Genomic DNA, 23,726 nt, shown 5'->3' on the forward strand with positions numbered 1-23,726 from the left:
TGGCATGTGGGATCTTCCCAGACCGGGGCACGAACCCGTGTCCCCTGCATCGGCAGGCGGACTCTCAACCACTGCGCCGCCAGGGAAGCCCTCACTAAAATTTTTTATGCATTTGTTCCATCAACAGATATTTATTGGGTATCTCCTGCATGCCAGACCCAGCACTAGTGTACAACAGGAACTAAAACAGAAAACATTCATGTCCTCATACAACTGGGGAGAGATAAATAGGCAGATCTGTACAGACCCTCCTCATGAGGCCTAAAGTATGATGAGCATATACTTTCAAAAGGTAACAAAAGAAATATAACATAAAACAAGTACTCACATAATAAAACTCATTCGGCTCTTAACGATAATAACCTAAGTGAAGTAGTCATCCAAAGCCATAAAAAGCTATTTAAAAAATTGAATTTGTTACTGTGATAGAGCTATGGAGTTATTCCAAGTTCCCCAGCAGCCTATGCAGCATAGGTAACCACATTATTTACTTAGCTTTTATTTTCAGATCAAAAAAAAAAAAAGCATAACGTGTTCACTAAGGAGACAGTGTTTCCCTAGTTCCTAAAAAAGTTCTCACAGGGACTTCCCTGGTGGTCCAGTGGTAAAGAACCCACCTTCCAGTGCAGGGGACCCAGGTTTGTTCCCTGGTTGGGGAACTCAGATCCTACATGCCGCGGGGTGGCTGGGCCCGCGAGCCACAACTACTGAGCTCACGTGCCTCAACTAGAGAGCCCGCGTGCTCCAAACTACAGAGCCTACACACTCTGGAGCCTGTGCGCCACAACTAGAGAAGAAAGAACCCACACGCTACAACTAGACAGAAGCCCGCGTGCAGCAAGGAAGAGCCTGCATGCCACAACTAAGACCCGATGCAGCCAAATAAATAAACACTTAAAAAAAAAAAAGAGTTCTCACATAAAGGTTTCATGTAGGGGACACCAAGTGATGGGCAAGGTAGTGTCCTCAGCAAATGCAGCAAGCTCTGAAAGGTAGCAACAGGGACAGGTTTCTGTTCCATGGTCCTGTGTCCCTTTCCCGTGGAAGGGATGCTAAGGACACAGCTGACAGCTAGTCATTAAGAAATACGAGGGAGAGAGCTTAGACAATGTGCACAGTAAGTGACCCCGGCCCGAATCCTCCTGAATGCTGCCTCTTTCTCAAACTCTCTTGGTGGCCTTAGCACCCCAATGCCACTTGTCCCAGTTCCAGGGCATAGCACAACCCACCAAAGCTCCAAGCTACAAGGAGAAGCAGTGAGAGTAGTACATGGGAGAAGGCCTAGGGTTACTTAAGGAAGTCTCCTTGCCTCGTGTTGCTCACAGCAGCTCATATCCTCGGCTCTTTGGAGCCTTAAAAAATAGAATTTGCTGTTGTATTAGACTCCATTAAAACATTCAGTATGAACTGAAATTCATTTTCATATCCAATCAGTACTTTCCTTTTCTTCTCCATTAACTCCTCTTTCTTGCCTTTTGGAAGAAATCATTTGACTTAGACCCATAAATGATAAAAGAAACAGACAAAAAGAAGGACCATCCTCTGCTTTGGCTTGTATTTGAGACTGATTTTCGTGCAACCTTTAATGATATTGGCCTGATACCTCATCAGCACTTGCAGTTTTTCCTGTTGTCCATGTAAACCGTTTCAGTGGCCTTCAGTCTTGGCAGATACATGAACTGTAAATAATTTTGCCTTAAAAATGGATTGATTTGTCGTTTTTAAGCCACATGAATTCTTTTCATCATTTAAGCTAAGTGCTGTCTGTATTCATTTGCTCTTCCGAGCAAATATTTTCAGCTCACTTTATAAGTACCTCCATTTTGAAATCATTCTGTGAAATACTAATGAGCTGACTTTTTTCCCCATTTCCATTTATAAAGTCCATTGCATCTTCCCAATTTCTCTGGCCTGTCAGTAATAAGGAAATCATTTGTTTTAGGAAGGTTGGTGCAGTTCTGTTTTAAATGGTCTTATGACACAAGTTCACGGCCAGATGTGGCCAAGGATTTCTGTGGAGTTTTCAAAATTGATATCATTTCTTTTTTCCTAGTTGGCCCTGATTTGATACTCAGAAGTAAAAATTTTGCTTCAAAAATATCCACATAGTGACAACAGCTAGTGTTGGAGATATTCAACTCAATATATGGCCCTCCTTTCGAAGCATTTATTCAAGCTGGAGATCTGGAGGTGGATATTTGTTTCTGAGAACTCCTCCTCCCTCCCCCTCCCCCCCCTTCCCCCTTCCCCTTCTCCTCCTCCTCCTCCTCTCCCCACCGCCCCCCGTGCAGCCTTTCAGCAATGCCTATCAAATCCGGCACCAAAATATCTTTTGACTTTACTTGTCCCTCCCCCTTGTCACAGCTTTTCCCCTTGTATAAGCCACCCCGGGTCCCTCACCTGGTCTGCACAGTAGCCTCCTGACTGGCTCTCTGCTTTTACTCCCACCCACATCAACCTATTCTCCAGACAGTAGCCAGACCAAACTTTCTGGAAATAAGTTGGCTCCTGACACATCCCTGCTATAAATTCACTAATGGATTCCTCCTCCCCAGAACTAAGAGTGAAACCGAAACTGCTTAAAGTAGCCCACAAGGCCCTTGCATTATTTGGTCTCCAAGTTCCTCTCAAGCCTCGCCACCCCCTGCTGTGCCACACTAGCTACCTCTCTGCTCTCCAAACAGGCCAAGCTCACTTTTGCTTTGCAGACTTAGCACATACTGCTTCCATTACTGGAATGTTCTTCCAGAGGCTTCTCCTTACTACTTACCTTAAGGACACTGCAGTGTGTTGTCATCAGTCTGTCATGATTATTTGATTAATATTCCATCTCCACACACACACACACACACACACACACACACACACCTAGATACGTAGGTATAAATTCTCAGGTACTATCTCTTTCTTACTTACGTATTGTATTTTTCAGAATCTGGCTTATAGCAGGTGATCAGTATGTATTTATTGGATGAGGGAATAAATGTATTGCATGTTACTTAAGAGGGGCTATTCTGGATGTTCTGTCATTGATGGATTGCACCATCCATGTTCTTAGCATGCATAGAATTACTTTAACAGACTTGAAAGCGTATCTTTATTAATGCTTATTTGAGGGCCAGTTTCTCACCTAGAAAAATGAGGTGAGAGACAATCACATTTGGTGCAAGTCAGATCCTGTGTTCAGAAGTGAATTTGTCCTCATGGCCCAAGTCTTCTGGGAGGGAATCCAGACTGCTGAAAAAGCATACAAGGTGACTTTAATTTGAGAGCTATATAAACATGGCTTTTCTCCTGGACAGTTCTGGACCCTAACCAAATAAAAGATAATGTCATATCTAATTAACATGTTCTCAGAAAATAAAAAGGCATATTTTGAACTTTTCTACACACACAGAACATAGCTTCAAAAAGCTTAGGTGCCAAGATACTAAATACAGAATGCATTTTCAAATTAAGTCATTTTCATAATTGAATTTGAGAGGAAACGTAAAGCGAGGTTAAATCTTATCAGGGAAAAATCCAAAAATCTTCCAGATGCTCATGTGTTTAGCCCGTGAGGGTGGGTTAGAATATGCCATTTAGTGATAGGTTAGTGATGGCCTAGTTTTTAGAGCATATTCTCAGGATGCTGCTGTACTTTCATTTTCCAAATTTAGGAGCAAAGTTTAGATGGCATTCAAAGGGGATGCAGAGGTGCAGTTTGATGGAGAGGCAGTTTTGTAGACTCTGTCCAGACTGTATCTGTCATTTTGTGATAAATTGGACATAAATGCGTCCTTTATGGGGAAGGTGAGAAAAGGTGATAAAAGTTTTTAAACGGCCCAAGCCATTTCTGGTAAACTTCATTTGCACCCTCTGGTTATGGTAAAGCTGTCTCTTCATTTAAACTTGAGATTTCCAAGTCCTCTGTGTCAGATTTGTTACACTGGGACAGCCATCAAAGGGTCTTGGAAACCCCTGAGGTGACGTACAGAATCTGTGTACATGCATTTGTGGGCGTGTCTGTAAAAGCACATGTGCATTTGCTGTTGGAGAAAGGTCCAGACTCTCTCAGTGGGACAGGGTTGCCGGAAAGGTATTTTTCTCCTGTTCAGGAAGAGGCAGTGATTGGAAGAGGTTTCATTTCAAGAGGTTACCAAGTATCCCCAGGAAAGGAAGAAGAAGATTGTGATGAGGTTTCCCTCAGGTAATCCTGCAGTGCGGCTTACAGGGTCCTGGTGAGGCTTTGTGAAGAGGAACCTCTACACGAAGGAGACTGGAGCTTCCACGGTCAGAGACTGACTCTAACCATGAAATGAACTTAGTGTCAACGGACCGACCCCACATGTAGCATTTGCTACTCATCTGAAAAACCAGGCGAGGGTGATCATTTGAAGGGAGGGATGAAACTCTCATGGTTAATCCAGAGGTCCTTCCTCTATTGAATTATTTGCTTTCACTTTTAAAATATCTTCTTCCTGCCCTTCCAAGAGGAGAGCGGACCCAAAACGCTACCAAAATGTAAAAAATAGAAAGTAACAGTACCATTAATTCTCCTTACCAAGGTTCATTTCTAAATGAAAACAGCTTTACATTTGGTCTTGATTATAAAGAACATTCTCTGTACATTATAAAAATAAGAAGTAGGCAGTACAGGAAAGTATAAGAGGGGGAAAACCCACCCAGAACCCATCTTTTTTTCTATTTATGCTGAGGTGTGTACACTACACATGCTTGTTTATAATGGAGACCCTTACAAAGACCGCGGTGAAGAGGAAAACAGATTCCCACGCTCATGCAAAAGGGAATGAGGATTGTATCCTTCGTTAATGTTTTTCTGACTCTGAAAATCTTCAGCATGTCCCCAGGGGAAGCAAGAAGGCAGGCTTTGACCTTCTTAGGGAATAGAAAGGAGATAGCTGGCCCTGAGAGCCGAATTCACTTTGGGGAGGACCCTGTTGGAAGTTGGCAGAACCAGGTTCTGTCCCAAGTCTTCGGAATGCGGATCCATCCAAGTCTGAGCGGAGCCCTTGATCCTCAAAAGGGAACGATGGTGATGTGGGGTAATGGTGATGGTTGTCCCTGTCCAAACATCAATGTGTTTTCCTGACCTGTTCACCCAGCGTATGTTGTCCCCTTGAGTCTGAGTGAATTAAGCCCCTCATATGGGTGGTTCCCAAGACCTCTTTGCTAGTTTAGAATATGGTCCTCACATTTCTCCCACAGGCACATCAAGTATAATTTTAAAGGGTCTATCTTACCTTCATGAAATACATGCCCAATTTTCGACTTTGAATCCTTGCTAAAACCTATCTTCAGATCTGTGATCTGAACAGTCAAGGGAAAATGAAGTTTTTGTCCTCCTTGGCCTTGCTTCAATGCTTATTTCAAAGCAAGGACCGGAAGGGGAAATTGTAGAGGGACCTGAGAAGTAAATGAACAGGACCTTGGAAATTTCCACGGAGATGCAAATGGAAGTTGGAGGCTACCTGTGGGAGAGAATAAGGAAGAACGGTGTGATGGGACTGATTGCAAGACTGAGGGCAAGATTTTGACACTATAAAGAACTTTAGGGAACTGGAATGTCTAGGTCAGAGATCTTATAAACTACTCAAAAATCATAAGCTATACAGGATCTATAAGACAGGCCGGAGATGCCCCTTTACAGTGCTCTGAAGCAGTTAAGTGTAGTGACATGGCATCTCTTGTGTGAGAGACAGGACTCCAGGATTTTTCTTTTGCATGGGGGGACCTAAACACTTGGGCTTACCACATCTTTCACTGGAGAAAATAAGAGCTGAAATTATTTTATTGCCCATACAGTATTTTTCCTCCCACTAGATTTTGCTGTTCATTCAGTGGCCCTTCCAACAAAGAGCATCTCGTAAAATGGGAAGGGTCTTTAGCTGAGCAGATTTTAAGGAGCAGGAACCTACTTATTCTACTGAAATTTAAATGAAATTCTTTGCCTTTGACTACTACTTGGAGTTTGGACAAGTTGCAAATCTAAGAAGGCTGACCCCCGGAGGTCAACCCATATATAAAGTTGGATCTTGGTTTTCAACCAACAGTAGTATCAGGAGATCAAGAGGTGTAATGCGATGTGTCTGCAAAATTGATTCACTAAGAATTATGAAAGCTCTTCAGATAATAGTTTTTTATATACTTGTAAGTACAAGTGCACACATAATGCTAGGCATGATTTTTTAAAGATCTGATCCATGTTTCTTACAGGCTAGCAGGACTGATGGTAAATCCTTAGCAAGAAGTTGGGTATTTTACTACTGAAAAAGGGAAAATGTGGAGTCCCAAGGAGCATTTTTAGCCCTGATCGTATTTCTTCTGGATATTCTAGCTTTCCGTTTAAACCACGCATGGTATTCTGTGTCACATGTTTGGTTTAAAAATGAAGATGTTAAAACGAGTACATTTCGTAATAAATGAGCCCAGTGACTTAGCTGAGAACCTGTGATGAAAATTGGATTTATTTTCTGCTCCAGCCCTGAAAGCAGTATGGTTTGCCACGATGTCCTTCTGTCTGGTCCACCCCTCTATCTGTCTGACAGTCCCCAGGGGATTTACCCGCATTCAGCAGGAGCCAAAGGTGGAAGCCAAAATGTTGTTGATAAATTTATGTATGTGTCCGCAGAAGCACTGAACAAAAACAAGCTGATGAAAAACACCCACTCCGGGAACCAATAATAATCTCTTCTTGCCCCTCTCACTCGCTTCCTTTCAGCAACCACTGGAAAGAAAAGACAGCCAGAATAGCTCCCAGCACAGCGCTGCCAGCCACCGAAGCCTGCACACAGCCTCTCCCAGCCACGGCACACAGGTGCTACCCGAGTTCCCACCCGCCGAGGCCCCGGCTCCAGATCAGACTGACAGCTCTGGGCAGAAAAAACCAGATCCTTTTAAAATCTGGGCCCAGTCCAGGAGCATGTATGAAAACCGACGTGAGTAGCACCCTGGCTCCTCTCTTCCCTGGACCCCGCCGCAGGGCTCCAACTCTCTTCTTGAGGCTTATTGAGAATAGATTGTCAGTGTGTGAACAGGAGAGAGGTAAATCCAGGTGAGAGGTGACAGCATCTCAAAGCAGTGATAGAATCTGCTGGATATTCACTGAGGCCCCGTTACGTCTTCTGTTTGGGCAGGTGGGGTAGTCATGGATGGTCATCAGATGAAGGGCCTGGGTAAAATGGATTTGTTTTTCCTCTCCATTAAAAGAAGTGGCCGAAAAAATAACCAGAAAAAAGAAGTGGCCGGTAAGTGCTGCTGCCTCATTAATTCTTCCCTACATGGAGACGGTGGCCTCCTCTGAGCTCCTGTCTTGTGAAACAGCTCTGATATACAATAGAACATAAATACGATTGGTTTGGATTGCAGGAGTAATGAGAAGAAATTAAATGCTTTCTCAGTGGTCTCGGTTTTTAAGAATACTGGTAATTTTTTTTCAGTGTTATCGGTCTTTCTAAACATTCCCCTTAAAAAGAAAAAAAAAGAGTAGTGAGTGGTTTGTGCTTTAATCATTTATACTGTGTTTAAGTATGTTCCTTTAGCTTCACCTTTTTGAAAAATATGAACTAGTGATGTCATACATAGTACCTTTTGGGCTGTTATAAACCGAGTAATCCCTTCACATTTAATGTTTTACTTTTTATTATGAAATGATTTCCAAAAACTATTCACTCTAAACAGTATTCACTTACCTTACTGTTAACAATCAAAGTTCCTAAAATGCTTTCATCTTAGGGGATACAAATAGGCCATTTTTGTTTGTTTTGTTTTGTTTTGTTTGTTTTGGCTGTTGCTCTTACTGACCTTTTCTTATGAGTATGATTGCTTAGGATGAAGCATCTATGAAGAACATGCACTTCATTTTCCCTTTTTGTCATAGGATAGGAGAGAATGATTAATGAGGGAAGAGGCCGGGTTTGCTGAAGGGTCAGATTAAAACTGGAAGAGAGAAGAGAAGCATTCTGCCTTTCCTCTTGGTCCCCAGCCCCCTCAGCCCAGGTTTCATGTGGAGCCACAGCTGTGGTTCTCTTAGCAAAGCCCCGTGGAGGGCCGAGGCATGGGGGGGATGGGGGGGGGCACTGCAGCCACCCACCCACCCCCTTGGACTTGGCTGTGAAGCATTTTACTTGCTGGCTGGAGCCACTCCTCTGTGACCCAAACCAAACAAGGGAGTGAGAGCAGCGTCCCTGCCTGAGAAGGAAAGTGGCCCACCCTGCTGGGAGCAAGTCAGCACTTAGGAGGCACGAGGCATGACTGGAGTCTTGGTGATGATCAAGTTTTAGAAGTCACCCAGGGCTCCCTCTGTGCTTTTCCTCTTCAAGGAAGAGAGATCATTGCCTTCTTACTACCATAGTGCGTGGAATTAAGTAGGCTGTTTTGACTAAGGCTTCACTATGCTGGCAAAAGCCCGGTAACTTGAGAAGGGATTTATTTAGTCCCTGTACTAGAAAGACCCCTGAGTACACCTCACTCCGGGCCAGAGGAAATGAAGTTCCATTTGGAACATCCCTTGTAAGCAGTAGTTGCTAAGCATGAACCTGGTGTCTGTTCTCACTGTGTCTTCTCACTAATTGGAATGATTTCATGGAAGAAATGTTTTCCAAAGAGGAATATTTTCACATTCCCTTCAACATTTCTCTTTAATCATGCAGGTCCTCCAATCAATGGCCCAACTTCAGTTGATGTGGAGATAACTGCTTTGTTGACTATGCCCCTGCTTTTCTCAGTAGAGTACACATTTATGACTGAGTTTCCCACGTATGGATCTTTTTGCAATAAAGTAAATCGGGTTCTGAAGTGCTGGTGCGGGCCTCATGGATTGACAGACAATTCTAATGCACCCAAAGAATAGGAGGCTCTAGCTCAGATGCTATTTTTACCTTGATGGAAGCAGTATTTCTTCAGAATTGGTATTTAATCCATTTTTTAAAAAAGTTTTCACCAGAAAAAAAAATAAAAATATGTAATTCTGCCACAGCCAGCTGCTCTAAGCATTGAATGAGAGGCAGACTGAAATATTTGTAATGGTGCCAGTTTAGGCCTTAACTTTCTTGAACATCTAAGGAATAGGATCTAGCAGCACAAATGAGAATCAGGTTTTTTTGCTGATTAGAGGCTCCGTAACTGAGTGATTGTAGCAACCTAACCAATGTTAAAATTCACATAGATTTCTTCCTCACCACTAAATCAGGATAATGATGAGACTTTTCCCTCCATGATAATTATTCAGTATCTGTCACAGATTTTCTTTTTTTCACAGTACCTATGAATGAACCTACGTCAATCGTGTCTTTTAATCAGTATTTGGCTTTATCCCAGATCAGTTTCTGCCATTCCCTTAGGCTGTTTTTTATCTTGTCTTTTGGAAAAAAATGAAAAAGTAAAGCATGTAGCCTCATTAGATGTTATTCCATGCCCGTCTCCCCAAGACATATTAAAGTGAGCAAAGTACTCCAGGAAAAAAAACCAAGAAAATTAAAGTCAGCAATAGCATCTTGATTGTACCCTTAATTTATCCCCCCTTTTTTTGGGCAAATATATTTTCCTCATATTTCATTTTATTGTAAAGGACAATGTGAAGATTCTTAACAAAGTCTCTGATCCAGTTCCTTCACCTGGTCTGAATACCGTGCAAAATATAGCATTCTTGATATGACCATCTGTCAAAACAGCAGTGTCCAAATGAATCAGTCTGAATTACAGATGTGTTAATAAATCCCTCTGAAGAGCTTAAGTGTTCAATTAAGAACATGCATGGGTGGTGGTGATGGGATGAACTGGGAGATTGGGATTGACATATATACACTAATATGTATAAAATAGATAACTAATAAGAACCTGCTGTATTAAAAAAATAATAAAATAAAATTCAAGAAAACCCGAGATTTATTTTTAAAAAAAAGAAAAAGAGAGAGCATGCGTGGAAGGCCTTTAAAAGCCATGTTACCTGTTCATATTTTCTCTAGATCACATGCCAGTTGTGTACATCTTTTAAAAATGACATCGATGCAATCTTATTTATAAGTGTTCAGGAAGAGCAGCTAGTACCCGCTAGTGTTTACTGTGAAGCAAAATCCAAAGCTTGCAGTTCAAACTTTGCCTGTTCACAAAAGAGTTGGGAAAGAAAAATGACAAAGCTGTCATTTTAACGAGCATACACCTGTCCCTCGAGAGAGACATGCTTAATGATCTGGAATTGGTGTACAGCTCCTTTATCATAGTTTAAGGAGCTTGGGTGTACGTCTGAATTTTAAGAGCTATTATAACAGTTATTTGTGTATGTGTTCAGCTCTTGGCCAGATGTGATGATTTGTGTCACTAAACAAGACTGTTTTGGTTGAACTGCCCTAGAATTCATCTGAACAGGTTTTAGCCCAAGAATTAATCCCACCAGCAACTGTATACTATTTTAAATAAACACAGTAATGTGGCAGTGACAAAAGTATGCTTAAATTTTTTCAAAAGGAAATAAGGGGTTAGACAAATCTCAAGTTCATGACATGATTCAAACAAGGTCATAAGAGAATGGGTTCTTCAGGGTATAATTAAATAGGAAGAGTCTAAGATGGTAAAGGTAGTTCTGTGAAATTCTCAACGGTACAGTTGTAAATTCTAGCTTTTTGACAAGAAAAGTACCGTGGGAAAAAAAAAAAGAATCAAACCATAGTCTTTTAAAAGCCACAGCAGCCTTGACCTTTACTGTGAAAGCTTAACTGCACGTTCCTTATCAATCAAAACTAAATTAAAATGAACTAAGAGAAAGCACATACATTCAGCTTTGCAAAATTATGACATTACTATTCCAGCTATGTCACCTTCGCCTGCATCGGGATTGAGCAAGGGTGAAAGAGACAAAGAAATCAATTCCACGAATTTTGGAGAATGTCAGAGTAAGGATCTGCTGAAAACTTTCATTTCTCCATTATTACTCATCCTGTTTGATGTTCCCATTGGTCTAGGAGGCTAGAAAGAAACTCAGAAAAAGGAGGGAAGAAAGAGGGATGCCATGAACAGAAGTGTTTGGGGCGTTTTTATTGACCAAGGCTAGAGCAAAGACAAGATGAAATTAAAAGTGATGGGCATGTTTTAACCAAGTCTGCAAATGTGTTGTGTGTCTGTAGTAATAGAGACGCCAGGAGGGTTCTCTGCAAACATGGTGATTCCATTTTTTCTAATTATCAAAGGAAGTCTTTTGACTGCTTTATTGGGTCATTGGTGGAATTACCAAAGGAAATGAGCTGCTCTGATTGTCCCCTGTACCAGGGCTTAGAAGTGAAGAGAGCTGGATGAGATTTTCTTAGCTCTTCTTGATTTAGTCTCAAAAAGTGGGGGGGGGGCGGTGATAGTAATATCAGAAAGGTGGTTCTACCCTGCTGCCTTCTGAAAACTTAATTCTAATAAAATCTGCCTGAAATAAAAAAGAGAACAAAAAATGTTTGGGGGGAATAGTTTAGAAACTTTAGTGCCCTTGGGAAGAAGGGACAGCAGAGGACAAAGAAGAGAAAAATCATTCTATAATTCTCTAATATGTTTCAGTACTGATTGATCCCCAAAGTTATATATTTGGAACATGGCATTGGGTTCGTAGAAGAATATAATTGTCAAGATGCCCAAGTTCAAGGACCAAAAGACTTTCTTTGTAACACATCTGTGTTTGTGTGTGTTTTCCTCAAAGGCTCATCATTGGCATCTTCCACATCCTTGGTGTCTGTCATTGGGCATCTTCATTTTCAATAGGAAGCTTTTTAAATAAATTTGCCGTCTGTTTATTAACTCTCAGAGGAACAAATTTTTTTTCCAATGGACTGAACTGTATGATAAGCCTAAGTCTGTTGGCCATAATCGCCCATCCCATGGTGGCTTACTCCTAAATGAGTAATAAAAGGCAGAAACTTGCTACATTTGGTGACACTGTAGGATGGGCAGGTGTTCTGTGTTAAATGATGCTGCAGAAAAAATTGGTCTGAGCTGGAGGTCTCTGCAGAGGTCTTTCCCTTGTTCACAGAAGGGCTCAGCAGATTTCAAGCAGACTCTGCCAAGAACCTACTGCTGGCTGGAAAGCACCCGTGGTCTGTTTTGGTAATAATCCTCCTGCTTGAGTGCACCAAAGACAGAGACTCAACCTGATTTCATGTGTTGTTTCAATGAGGCTCTTGAAAAAATAGCCAGCTACTCAAACAGAATGAAAATATTGTTACCTTTAGCCAGCTACTCAAACAGAAAGAAAATATTGTTACCTTAGCATGCTGAAGAAAATACCATTCTCGAATTATGTCCCGTGACATAGCCTAACTCCATGTATCATGGCATCTTACAGCTTAGCCTCAGCAATTATAATAAAAAAGCATTGGATAAGAAGCTCCCTTGAAAGCATGGCATTAAGATAGCTCAAGCACGAATATTCGATTCAGACTCCTCTGACTGGTGCTTACCTGTTCATTTAGTTTCTTCTCTCTCGGCATACATTTTAAGCTCATGGGTGAGTCCCGAAAAAGGGACATCTCTCGCCAGCTTGAAGTCTAAACAACCACCTTCTTCTTCCCTATTCCATTGTACAAAATCAGAGAAGATGGGAATTCAATTCTTAGTACATACACACTCCTTCAGCCCCAAAGCCAAGGAATTAAAGAAACCAGAAATTCTGCAGAACAGTATTTGAAAATCTCCTTTAGGATTCATGGCCACTAAATTATATATTTTTTTCTTTAAATAAAAGATTTGTCATCTTACAGACTGTAAAACATACTACTTAAACACTAAAATATTAAGTAAGAATTAAATAGAAGTAACCCTTTTTTTATTACTTTAGTTAAGTAACAGTGGTATATAAGACAATCTCATGCACAGTAAGCATGTTCTTAAGGAAAATACTTCTCTTTAAAAAAAAAAAAATGAGATTTTCATTTGAAAGCCCTGGACTATTACTGAACTTTCAAAGTAAAATATCAAGCTGTTAGATAATTAATGAATACTTATAGTGGTGAAATATTATAGGCAAATACTGGAATAGAGCACTTATTTTAGTGATGAAATATGGTTCATTGATATAGGACAATTTTGTTCTCACCAGTGATCTTAAGGATATAGACGGCTGACTACTTTTTCATAATAGCAGTGAAATCATAGTAAATTTTGTAAATTTGGAAATATTAGGATGTTTGAGAGTAAGTCTTTCGGCAAAAATGATCTAACAGATCATATTATTGGCATTGCTAGTCTTGATTATTTTAAGGGAAAAAAGAAGTGATTTTCTTCTTTTTAATTGAGAACACTTCTTACCTCAAGCTGTTTTCTTTCATCTTCTAGTTGATAACATCAGGCACTTAACAGGTCTTCTAAATCCTCGGAGCCAACCTCCACTTCAGAGGTCACTCTCACAGCATGAGCTCCTTCCTCAGACATGGGCACCCACTTTGTGATGGAGAGCCTGATGATTTTAATTTATTTAATTCCCCTTGCAACAATACCCAGGAGCGTGGTGAGTGCTGACTGCAGCCTTCATCAGGGATAATGGCCTGATTAGGAATTATCAAACAGTGATTAGTCCTTTGAAAAAAATCTTAAGGCTCAATGACTATTTCTACCATTTACTTTCGCCCAGTGTCCTCTGTTATTACACCCGTCCAGATTATTTTGTTTGCTTGTGTGTACTGGAACGCTGTCATCTGCTCAAACACCATCAGTATCGGTGCTGTTAACTGTGTTCGCCTTAGGCCTCTGATTCCTTTTATCAGAGAAATAATCTCTCTCTTCCTCATCCCTCTCTGCAGTTCCAGATTATCAAGAACAGGACATCTTCCTCTGGAGAAAAGAGACTGGATTTGGATTTAGGATTCTGGGTGGCAATGAACCAGGGGAACCTGTGAGTCTTTTGTCTCCCCGCCCCTCGCCCCCCATCCCACCCTACCCTGCACCACCCCGTGCAGTTTTCTAAGACTTCAAAGCAAATTGGCAGCAGTGACAAATCACCAAGATTTGAGTCCCGACAGGTGCACCCCTGTTTCATCTTTTTAAAAAAATTTTATTGGAGTATAGTTGATTTACAATGTTGTATTAATTTCTGCTGTACAGCAAAGTGATTCAGTTATATATATATATATATATATATATATATAGATTCCCTGACTGTTTCATCTTAAGCACTGGGGGTTATTCTTTGGATTTTGTGAACTCTTTCTGTCTTGAGGAAGAAGGGACTAGATCCTTTCTAAAAAGTGTGTGTTCGTGTTTGTGGAAAGCAGCAGCTGCAGCGTCTGGAGCTCCCCATCAGAGAAAAGGGAACCGAAAAGCAAAATAGAAATAGACATCAACTGAGAATACAGTGGCCTGATGCTTCTGGCCAATTCTGTTAAATCTGCCAGCAGGTAGTTGGCTTTGTATATTGAGTAGCTAGGACAGAGAGCCCTTGACAAGGCATTATGAAAGATTAGAGAAAGTAGGACCACACTCTTTACAAAGTTAGAGAAAGAATCCTGAACAAGGATCAGGAGACTTTTAACCTCTCCAGGCCTCATCTTTAGAATAAATTGAGGAGAACATCACAGGATTCTTTTGAAAGGGGAAAAGAGAACTAAAGATAAGTATTGTTCATTTCCTCATCACAGTAAAAATAGCTGTTATTTCTTGAGTGCTTACTATGTGCCAGGTGCTATGCTAAAGGCTTCTAACACCTACTCTTCTCATGTATCCATCAAATCTATGAATCTATCCCCATTTTTCAGATCATGAAATAAAGACACAGAAAGGTTAATGAACCTGCCTGGCATCGCAGAGTTAGTAAATGGAGGGACTGGAAAGGGTGTGATTCCAGAGTCCATGTTCTTAAGCACTCTTCTGTCAAAGTTCTTTGTAAATGATAAATGCCATGTAAAGATCGTTGTAGCATCATTATCTAGAGAGAAGCCAAGAAAGGCACACATATTTCAGCTAAAGTTTAGTGAATGGTTAGTATAACAACAGCAGGACACTAAATGTAAAGACCTGCTCTGCATGCAGGTACTATAGACTATGAAAATAGGGATGCCCAACCAGACTTTGCTTGATTTATCCCTTCATTTAACAGCATTTATCATGCATTCCCTTTTGCTAGGCACATGCTGACCTTTAAAGCAAAGTTGTATTACTATTATAATTAGTAGAGTTTTCTGAACAGAGGCCTCTCAGGTGGATAGAAAAGGGGAAAAAGTTTTGCCAGTGAAGGGAGTAAAATGTTTTATTTTTGCAAAAGGGGAAAAACAATGAGTCAGCAAACCACAGATAAATGTCTAGGTACTAAACAAGAAAAAGTGATTTTTTTCCATTTAAGAATTATTGTGCCACCTAGTACAGCACCTGGTTCCCAGTGGGCACTCAGTAAGGGTTTGTGGTATGGATGCAGACATGAATGAATGAATTGAATTGTTCTCAGAGATTGTGAAGGCTGTCGTTTTACAGGCAAACTTCGTTTTATTGTGCTTTACAGATATTACATTTTTTTACAAATTGAAGTTTGATGGCAGCCCTACATTGTCAGATGATGGTTAGCATTTTTTAACAATAAAGTATTTTTTAAATTAAGGTATGTACTTTTTTTTTAGACAGAATGCTATTGCATACTTAAGACTACAGTATAGTGTAAACATAACTTTTATGTGCACTCGGAAACCAAAAAATACACGTCACTTGTTTTGTGGTGATTAGCTTTATTGCGGTGGTCTGGAACCGAACCTGCAATATCCCCGAGGTGTGCCTGTAATAGTAAACCAAAAGGTCAGTGTTTCATCCATCGTCCAATTGCTCAACAGATTTATATCGGTCACATCGTACCACTGGGTGCTGCTGATACAGACGGCCGCCTGAGATCTGGGGATGAATTAATCTGTGTGGATGGGACACCAGTCATTGGCAAATCACACCAGCTTGTGGTCCAGCTTATGCAACAAGCCGCCAAGCAAGGCCACGTCAATCTCACAGTGCGGCGTAAAGTGGTGTTTGCAGGTATGTTTTTCATTCATCCCTTTAGACAGTACCTTGTCACTTTATGCACAGAAGAGGCCCCTTTCCTGTGTCCATCTCCTCAAGCATGTATTTTAGCAAATGTTTATAAATGTGATTAAGCTCAGAATTTCCAGATGGAACCCTGCAAAACTACTGTCATTCAAAAGCACTTTAATGTGCCATCCGTACATGTTCAGCAAAGGCTTTTAGAAGAAGCCTAGTTGAATATATATGTTACCTCCCTCCATCCCCTTGCTAAACAGAACTTAGTTATTCTCTTCACTTGGTGAGAATTCTCAACAAAAGAGGTTAGGAGAATTGTAGCTTCAAATTAAGAGAGCAAAAATTAGGTTTGCACTGCCAAATAAGCTCATAAAAAAGCTGCTCTGTGGTTGACAGTCATATGTATTAAACTATTTTAATTTCTACATTTTTCTCTATAAGCAAGTTGTAGAGCTGGCCAGTTCTAGGTCATGTTTGAGTCCTTCCTCCTGCAACTCAAATTCATATACATCCTTCCAGGCCCAACTCAAAGGTAACCTTATCTGTAAAACCCTCAGAAATTCCCTCCTTCCTCCAGCTGTCTGCTGAGTTTAGCCTTCCCTTCTTGCCATCCTTGGGTATCGTGGTTCACTTCAGTATCAGAATCTGCCATTTTGAGGCAGTATTGGGTAAGTGTCTGCCCTTCCCATTCATTCACCATCTTTACCTGCAGCCCCTGCCTCCAGGTGTTCAAGACAACCCAGAATGCAGAAGAGGCAGATTCCATGTGGTATCCGTTGAATTACTGCAGAAGGATGACGTGAAATATTAGGAATTCTCCATAGCTATAATACTAGTTGAAACACCTGTTTATCAGATAAAATCAACTGGCATCTTGTTTTAAAAACAAACAAAAAAAATAACTCATAGGGACGTCCCTGGCGGTCCAGTGGTTGAGACTCCTCGCTTCCACTGCAGGCGACATGGGTTCGATCCCTGGTCGGGGAAGTAAGATCCCACATGCCTCCTGGCACGGCCAAAAACCAAAAAACTCATAGAGCTCATTTAAATGGTATATAATTAATTGCAAAAGAATTAAGATGTCAGATTCAAGTGTGAGAGCCCTACCTGTTGCAGCCATGAAAAGAGTGTTAATCACTTATGTCCCTAGAGCTCATTTATGGCCTCAGGATCTTAACGTAGTATCGCATGCAACCAGTAGCAGCAATCAGAAATGGCTTTTGAGATGAGTTGAAAACTTTCTGACTTCACTGGTCCAAATAAAAATAGTACAGCAATGTGATTTTTGTTTGTTTCAGATTTATTTTTTAGATCTTAAATATTGGGGTTTTTAAGCTCTGCGTTAAAGGCATGTTAAATCTTTGAAAAGACATAAGGCTAAATGAAATAAGCCAGTCACAAAAGGACAAATATTATATGCTTCCACTTCCATGAGGTATCTAGAGTAGTCAAGTCATAGAGACAGAATGTAGAATGCTGGCTGTACCAGGGGCTGGGGGAGGGCAGAGTGATTAGTTAGTGTTTAATGGGTACAGAATTTCAGTTCTGGAAAATGAAAAAGTTCTGGAGATGGATGGTGGGGATGGCTGTACAACAGTGTTTCTGTGCTTAATGCCACTGAACTGTACACCTAAAATGGTTAAAATAATAAGTTTTATGTTCTGTATATTTTACTACAATAAAAATGAAATCTGTGAAAGGAGATGCTTTGGGGAATAAATTTAGTAGTCCTATCCAAAACCTGAACACATATTTTGCTTTTGGCATGAAAACTAAGTCGGTCCCTGCCTACTATGGTGGCTATTTAGGAGTGCTTTACCCTGTCACTTGGGAAAGCAATAAAACTGAAATTTGATAAAACGAATTCTGAGGGAGGCTAATGTATCCAGTTGTGGGATCAAAGTAGATCATTGACATCTGGAAGCGAGGAAGAGAAGCTAAGTATACCTCTGACAGGTGTTGTCAGGAATCCCACAGTAGGGAAATCTTAATGGTACTGTCAGCTTACCATGTCTCCGGTGATGGAAAAAGCAAAGCAAAACTGTTTGCAAATCTGAGCAGAATGTGACTTGAGGGTAATGACAATTTGAGTGCAGCGAAGGGCGTGTCTCTGAGGCAAAAATGGTAGTCATCCTTGCTGTGGGCCACAACCTATACTTCCTTCGATGGGTCGTTTTTGTTTGTTTGTTTCATTGAAGTCCAGTTGCTGTACAATATTATGTAAGTTACAGGTGTACAATGCCGCGATTCACAATTTTTAAAGGTTGTACTCCATTTATAGTTATTATAAAATGCTGGCTATATTCCAGTGTCATACGATATATCCTTGTAGCTTATTTTATACCTAATAATTTGTACCTCTTAATCCCCTAGCCCTATATTGCCCCACCCCCCATCTTCTCCCGATTGGTAATCTCTAGTTTGTTCTCTATATCTGTGAGTCTGCTTCTTTTTTGTTATATACACTAGTTGGTTGTATGTTTTAGATTCCACATATAAGTGATCTCATACAGCATTTGTCTTTCTTTGTCTGACTCATTTCACTCATCATAATGTCCAGGGGTTGTTTTTTGATTTGTGAACCGGGAAATATTTTAGAGTGGGCCGATCTTGCTGCAAATTTGAGTCTGTATGCAGATGTTGAGATACAGTATGCTGTAAATGATACAGAATTGGGGTGTTTTTCCATGAGCTGTTTTCAATTCCTGTAACTCAGTTCTGTGAGGCCAGCTGCTGTCATAGCTGTCACTCTCTTGATTTCATTGCGGAGTCTTGGGGGAAGGAGGAAGGGGTGGGCAGGGCACGTTTCTCACCAAGGCGGGTAACTGAGAGGTGCATCTCTCGCACAGCCTCCAAAACAGAGAACGAGGTGCCCTCGCCAGCCTCCTCCCATCACAGTAGCAACCAGCCGGCCTCACTGACCGAGGAGAAGCGCACCCCGCAGGGCAGCCAGAACTCCCTGAACACAGTGAGCTCCGGCAGCGGCAGCACCAGCGGCATTGGCAGCGGCGGCGGCGGCGGCAGCGGCGTGGTGAGCACCGTGGCCCAGCCCTACGACGTGGAGATCCGGCGCGGGGAGAACGAGGGCTTCGGCTTTGTCATTGTGTCGTCGGTGAGCAGGCCTGAGGCAGGGACGACATTCGGTGAGTGCGGTCACTTCTCCCCAGTGTTTCCTGGGATGCCCGGGACTGTTCTATGGCAAGTAAAAGACAGCCAAAATCTCATTAACAGAAGTGCTTTTCATGCTTTCCGCTTAAGATAATGAAAAGTCTTTTTTTTTTTTTTTGACATCTTTTTTTGGGTATAATTGCTTTACAATGGTGCGTTAGTTTCTGCTTTATAACACAGTGAATCAGTTATCCACTCCTCTAGGTGGTCACAAAGCACCGAGCTGATCTCCCTGTGCTATGCAGCTGCTTCCCACTAGCTATCTATTCTACGTTTGGCAGTGTATGTAATATGTCCATGCCACTCTCTCACTTTGTCACAGCTTACCCTTCCTCCTCCCCACATCCTCAAGTCCATTCTCTAGTAGGTCTGCATCTCCATTCCTGTCTTACCCCTAGGTTCTTCATGACTTTTTTTTTTTTTCTTAGATTCCATATATATGTGTTAGCATACAATATTTGTTTTTCTCTTTCTGACTTACTTCACTCTGTATGACAGACTCTAGGTCCATCCAAATGAAAGTCTTAATTGAGGATGGAGTTAATTGGGTGGCTTTTCCCCTCCTGAAGGCTGGGATTTTTTGTTTTTAACCCTTCAGCTTCCATTCTGATTGCGTGTTCACAGGCAGACAATTTCACGCATAGGTGAAATTTGCAAAGCAGACTCTTGACAGGATGGAGTGTGAGAAATTCTTGCTAGAGAAAGCCGTTTGCAAGGTCCTGAGCAGGATATCAATCATAGCAGTTGCCTCAGAAGGTCTGAGTGGTTTTTTTGTTTGTTTGTTTGGTTTGGTTTTTTAATAAATTTATTTATTTATTTTTGGGTACGTTGGGTCTTTCTCTAGTTGCGGCGAGCGGGGGCTACTCTTCGTTGCGGTGCACGGGCTTCTCATTGCAGTGGCTTCTCTTGTTGCGGAGCACGGGCTCTAGGCGTGCGGGTTTCAGTAGTTGTGGAGAGCTGGTTTCAGTAGTTGTGGCGCACGGGCTTAGTTGCTCTGCGGCATGTGGGATCTTCCTGGACCAGGGCTCGAACCTGTGTCCCCTGCATTAGCAGGCGGATTCTTAACCACTGCGCCCCCAGGGAAGTCCCGGTGTAGGAGTTTTTAAAAGAAGCATATAGTTGTAGAAATAAATGCCTGGGGAAAAAAACAGGTGTAAGGAGTAAAAATATAAATGAAATGCCCCTTCATCTTGTCCTTTCTCTATCCCCATCTGAAATTTTAAAATTTTAATTTAAAATAATATGTTTACTGTTGCCTGGTTAAGAATCTAATTAAAATCTGAGTTCAGAGCCGTTTGTCTTCACTGCCCTTGCATTCTAGGAGGGATGATCATCCTGTCTCATCCAGATGTTGGGGGTTTCAGCAGAGTATGGAGAAACACAGTTGTCACCCTCTCAGAAGGTTAACTCTCTGCTGGGTGCAATAGCTGAGACAAATAGGAAGCCAGATGATTCCAGGAACTAGGAATCTATGAATCCGTTTCCTATTAGGATGGATTATAAGTATGTACTCCAAAACTGGTCACCTTCCTCATTAAATAAAACATCATTTGTTATTTTCCCCAAGCACATTTGTTAATTAATCTGAACTATGATGGGAGACAGGGAAGGGCTGTGCAGGCTTTGAAATGTACTTCACCTCTGTTTCCAAATGACTTACCCACAAGGAGTCTGGGGACCCTTGGCCCAGGTCGTTTGCTGGCTAACATCAGCTAGGTGCTCCCTCCGGTTAGCCTCCTGCTCCGGTACAACTCTGTTTGCCTCCGTTTAGTCTTGGTACATTGCTTCCTGCTAAAGCCATTTCCCGCTAAGGTGTGTTCATTAGGAGACAGTGAGTTAAGCCAGTTCCATGCATGTGTGGCTGCCGAAACAAACACCCATTACTAACAGTGCTTCTGGGAGCTCCATTAATAACATTATCACAGCATGTCACGGGTGGTGGGTGACTTGACCTCCAAAGCAAGGTTGTTTTTTGGTTTGTTTTTCAATTAGTTTTGGAGACTTTTCTGCCTAATTTAAAAATAGAAAGAAAGGCGGGGGGGAAAAGAAATCTCAAGTTATTTTCTTTAGATCTACAGTTTGTCCCCATGTACCCTGTGATGTTCTCAGGATTTCAGAGTTCTCAGTTTCCCTTTCTAGAATGAAATAGCAGATATGTCTATGTTATTTAACGAATATTGAATGACTTCACCCACAGTTTGGTCTTTGATTGCTTTCCTCTGGCTCTTACAATGAACAGATTAAACTTTCCCTAATACCTTGCATGAGACTTCTGAGCTATGCAGAGCTTTCCTCCCACCTGCTGTATGATACCTTTCCCATGGGACTTGTCCTCGGAGATGGGCTAAATTTAATCAAGACCTTGAATCTGAGTATGGAGGCTTTCCACCACACCTGCTTGTTGCTTGTTCCAGAAGACTGTTTAACTACCTTTTGAAAAATTCTTTGACCTTGACCTTACATCCCGTGATACAGACTCAGGCAAATATGCTGAAATTCAAAGGAATTGTAGCTCATTTTCCCACACATTTTATCCTTAAGCTCTAAATTAGGATGGAAGAGTCCTCTCAGTTTCAACATCTTCCATGTTAGTTTTGTCACCTTTTCCCACAGTAGCTCAAGTATACAACTCTCTTTACAGTCCCCAGAAAGACAAACTCTCAGAATCAGTGAATATGCCTAAGAAAGTTTGAAACTCAGCATGCGATTATCTGGAAACCCTGTGTCAGGCATCAAAGCCAATTTTCCACCTCTCTTTAAAAGTTACCAACGCTCTTGGTTGTGACATGAAATGCCTCAGAGGACACAGTAAACCTTCTTCTTCAAATGCACTTTTCCTGGTTTTTCTATCGTAGCTGTGTAGTAACTGATCAGGACCAAGGAAATGATTAAAGGAAAAGGGTTGAGGCATGATTTGAACCTAGCTTTGGTTCACTGTCCTCAGCCTGAGTATGTCCTAGATTTTCTTATTCCTTTGAGGGGATTTTCATGAGGAACAAGGAGGATTTCAGAGCTAATGAGCCATTTGGGCCCTTCTCTGGAAGCACATGAGAGAGGCTGATGGAGCAAAGGTCCTAAAAAGAAAAATACGTGTCAAGGTCGGGTGCTTTCTTGGCTCATCTCATAATTATGCCCTTTTGCTAAACCTTTCATCATTCTGGATAGAAGGCAGAAAGTCTAAGTGTGTGTCTGTTAGGCATTTTCAGATTGGGTTTTTGGCGCTAGCCGACTCTTAGGCCTCACCAAATGCCCAGTGATTATTTTTTCTAAATGGAGAAAGAACAAAACATTGGCAGAAGCGTGAGCAACACCTGGCGAAAATGATGTGACATGAACACAGAATGCGCAAAAGCCTCCCTCCCAGCTCTGGGTTTCACGTTTGCAGCCCCCCAAATAAGCCTACGGCAAGTTATTTTGGGGGCTCTTGAGAATCTTTGGAAGTTGCTATAGATCCCAAATTTTGCCACTGATCGAAGGAGGGAAGCTTGGGGTACCCCCTTGTTTTAAATCGGGAAAGGACTGCAGCAATGAACTATCATTTTTCAGGGCTGTAACTTCTTAAACAAACGCCCGGAACTTTGCCAATGTTTTGACCGCCGGCACAGAGTTCTCCTTTAATAACATTTGCTTAATGCTTTAATTAATTAACACTTAACCTTCTCTTTCCCTTCTCAACCCTTTTTCTCCTCCCTTCACTCTATTCCCATGTAACTTAAAAAAAAATTAAAACTGACTATCAAAGCAGGCAATGCATGTGTGGCCATGCCTCACAAAATAGGTCGGATTATTGAGGGGAGCCCTGCTGACCGATGTGGCAAGCTGAAAGTAGGAGACCGGATCTTGGCGGTAAATGGATGTTCCATCACCAACAAGTCCCATTCCGACATTGTCAACCTCATCAAGGAAGCGGGAAACACAGTTACCCTCCGCATCATTCCCGGGGATGGTAAAGTATACCTATTGTGTGTGTCTCTCTCTCTAGCTCTGTCTCTATCGTTAGTGTTCATGTAATTGAATCGTTTTGACTTAGAGGCAGCCTTATCCATGTCTAACTGAACATACCCATCAAGCAAACATGAGCCACTGTTACTAAATCTTACATCACCCTCTTGACTTCATCCTCTAGACCTGGGACCCTGTCTTGCTACAGAGATAAACATTTCAGAAAATCTTTAACTTTCTCCGATTTATTTTGGCTTTGGTGCCCTTGTCTTTAAAACAGCAGAAAAGTTTGAGTACAGGTGGTGAAGCTCATCTGATAGTCTACCTGGCAATTATTAAAGATTTTTTTTAAAACAATGACTAAAATCTGAATGCGTAGTATGGTGACATCACAAAACTTATGTAAGGACAATGCAGAGCCAGTGCTCTTTTTTTTTTTTTTTTTTTTTCAATCTGAATAAGTGAATGTATCAAAGTTTTTTATTTAATGGGAGGTTATTAGGATTTGTGCCTATGTGGTTTGTCCCTAATTTTTGCATGTGGATGAAAAAAGAATAAAATCTCTGTGTTTTTGATATTTTAACAGGCCTCCATTAAACTAGGCCTGTTCTTGTTTATTTGTTTGATTGGTTCAATTC

General features: G+C 41.4%; 1 protein-coding gene across 9 annotated transcripts in view; it reads left to right on the forward strand.

Annotated features, from left to right (window-relative positions):
- MAGI1 (membrane associated guanylate kinase, WW and PDZ domain containing 1) overlaps window positions 1–23,726 on the forward strand; it is a 651,320-nt gene that overhangs the window by 608,441 nt on the left and 19,153 nt on the right. For 4 of the 9 annotated variants that reach the window (XM_028478783.2, XM_028478784.2, XM_055079512.1 and 1 more), the window contains 5 exons: window positions 6,722–6,938; window positions 13,770–13,861; window positions 15,783–15,975; window positions 18,828–19,121; window positions 22,889–23,092. In XM_028478783.2, coding sequence (XP_028334584.1) covers window positions 6,722–6,938; window positions 13,770–13,861; window positions 15,783–15,975; window positions 18,828–19,121; window positions 22,889–23,092 — 1,000 coding nt within the window. Of the gene's footprint in view, window positions 1–6,721; window positions 6,939–10,805; window positions 10,890–13,769; window positions 13,862–15,782; window positions 15,976–18,827; window positions 19,122–22,888; window positions 23,093–23,726 lie in introns of all 9 variants that reach the window. The other 5 variants (XM_028478787.2, XM_024123827.3, XM_024123825.3 and 2 more) reach the window with 3 other exon arrangements.

Source organism: Physeter macrocephalus, chromosome 18 (assembly GCF_002837175.3).
Source record: "Physeter macrocephalus isolate SW-GA chromosome 18, ASM283717v5, whole genome shotgun sequence".
NCBI lineage: Eukaryota > Metazoa > Chordata > Mammalia > Artiodactyla > Physeteridae > Physeter > Physeter macrocephalus.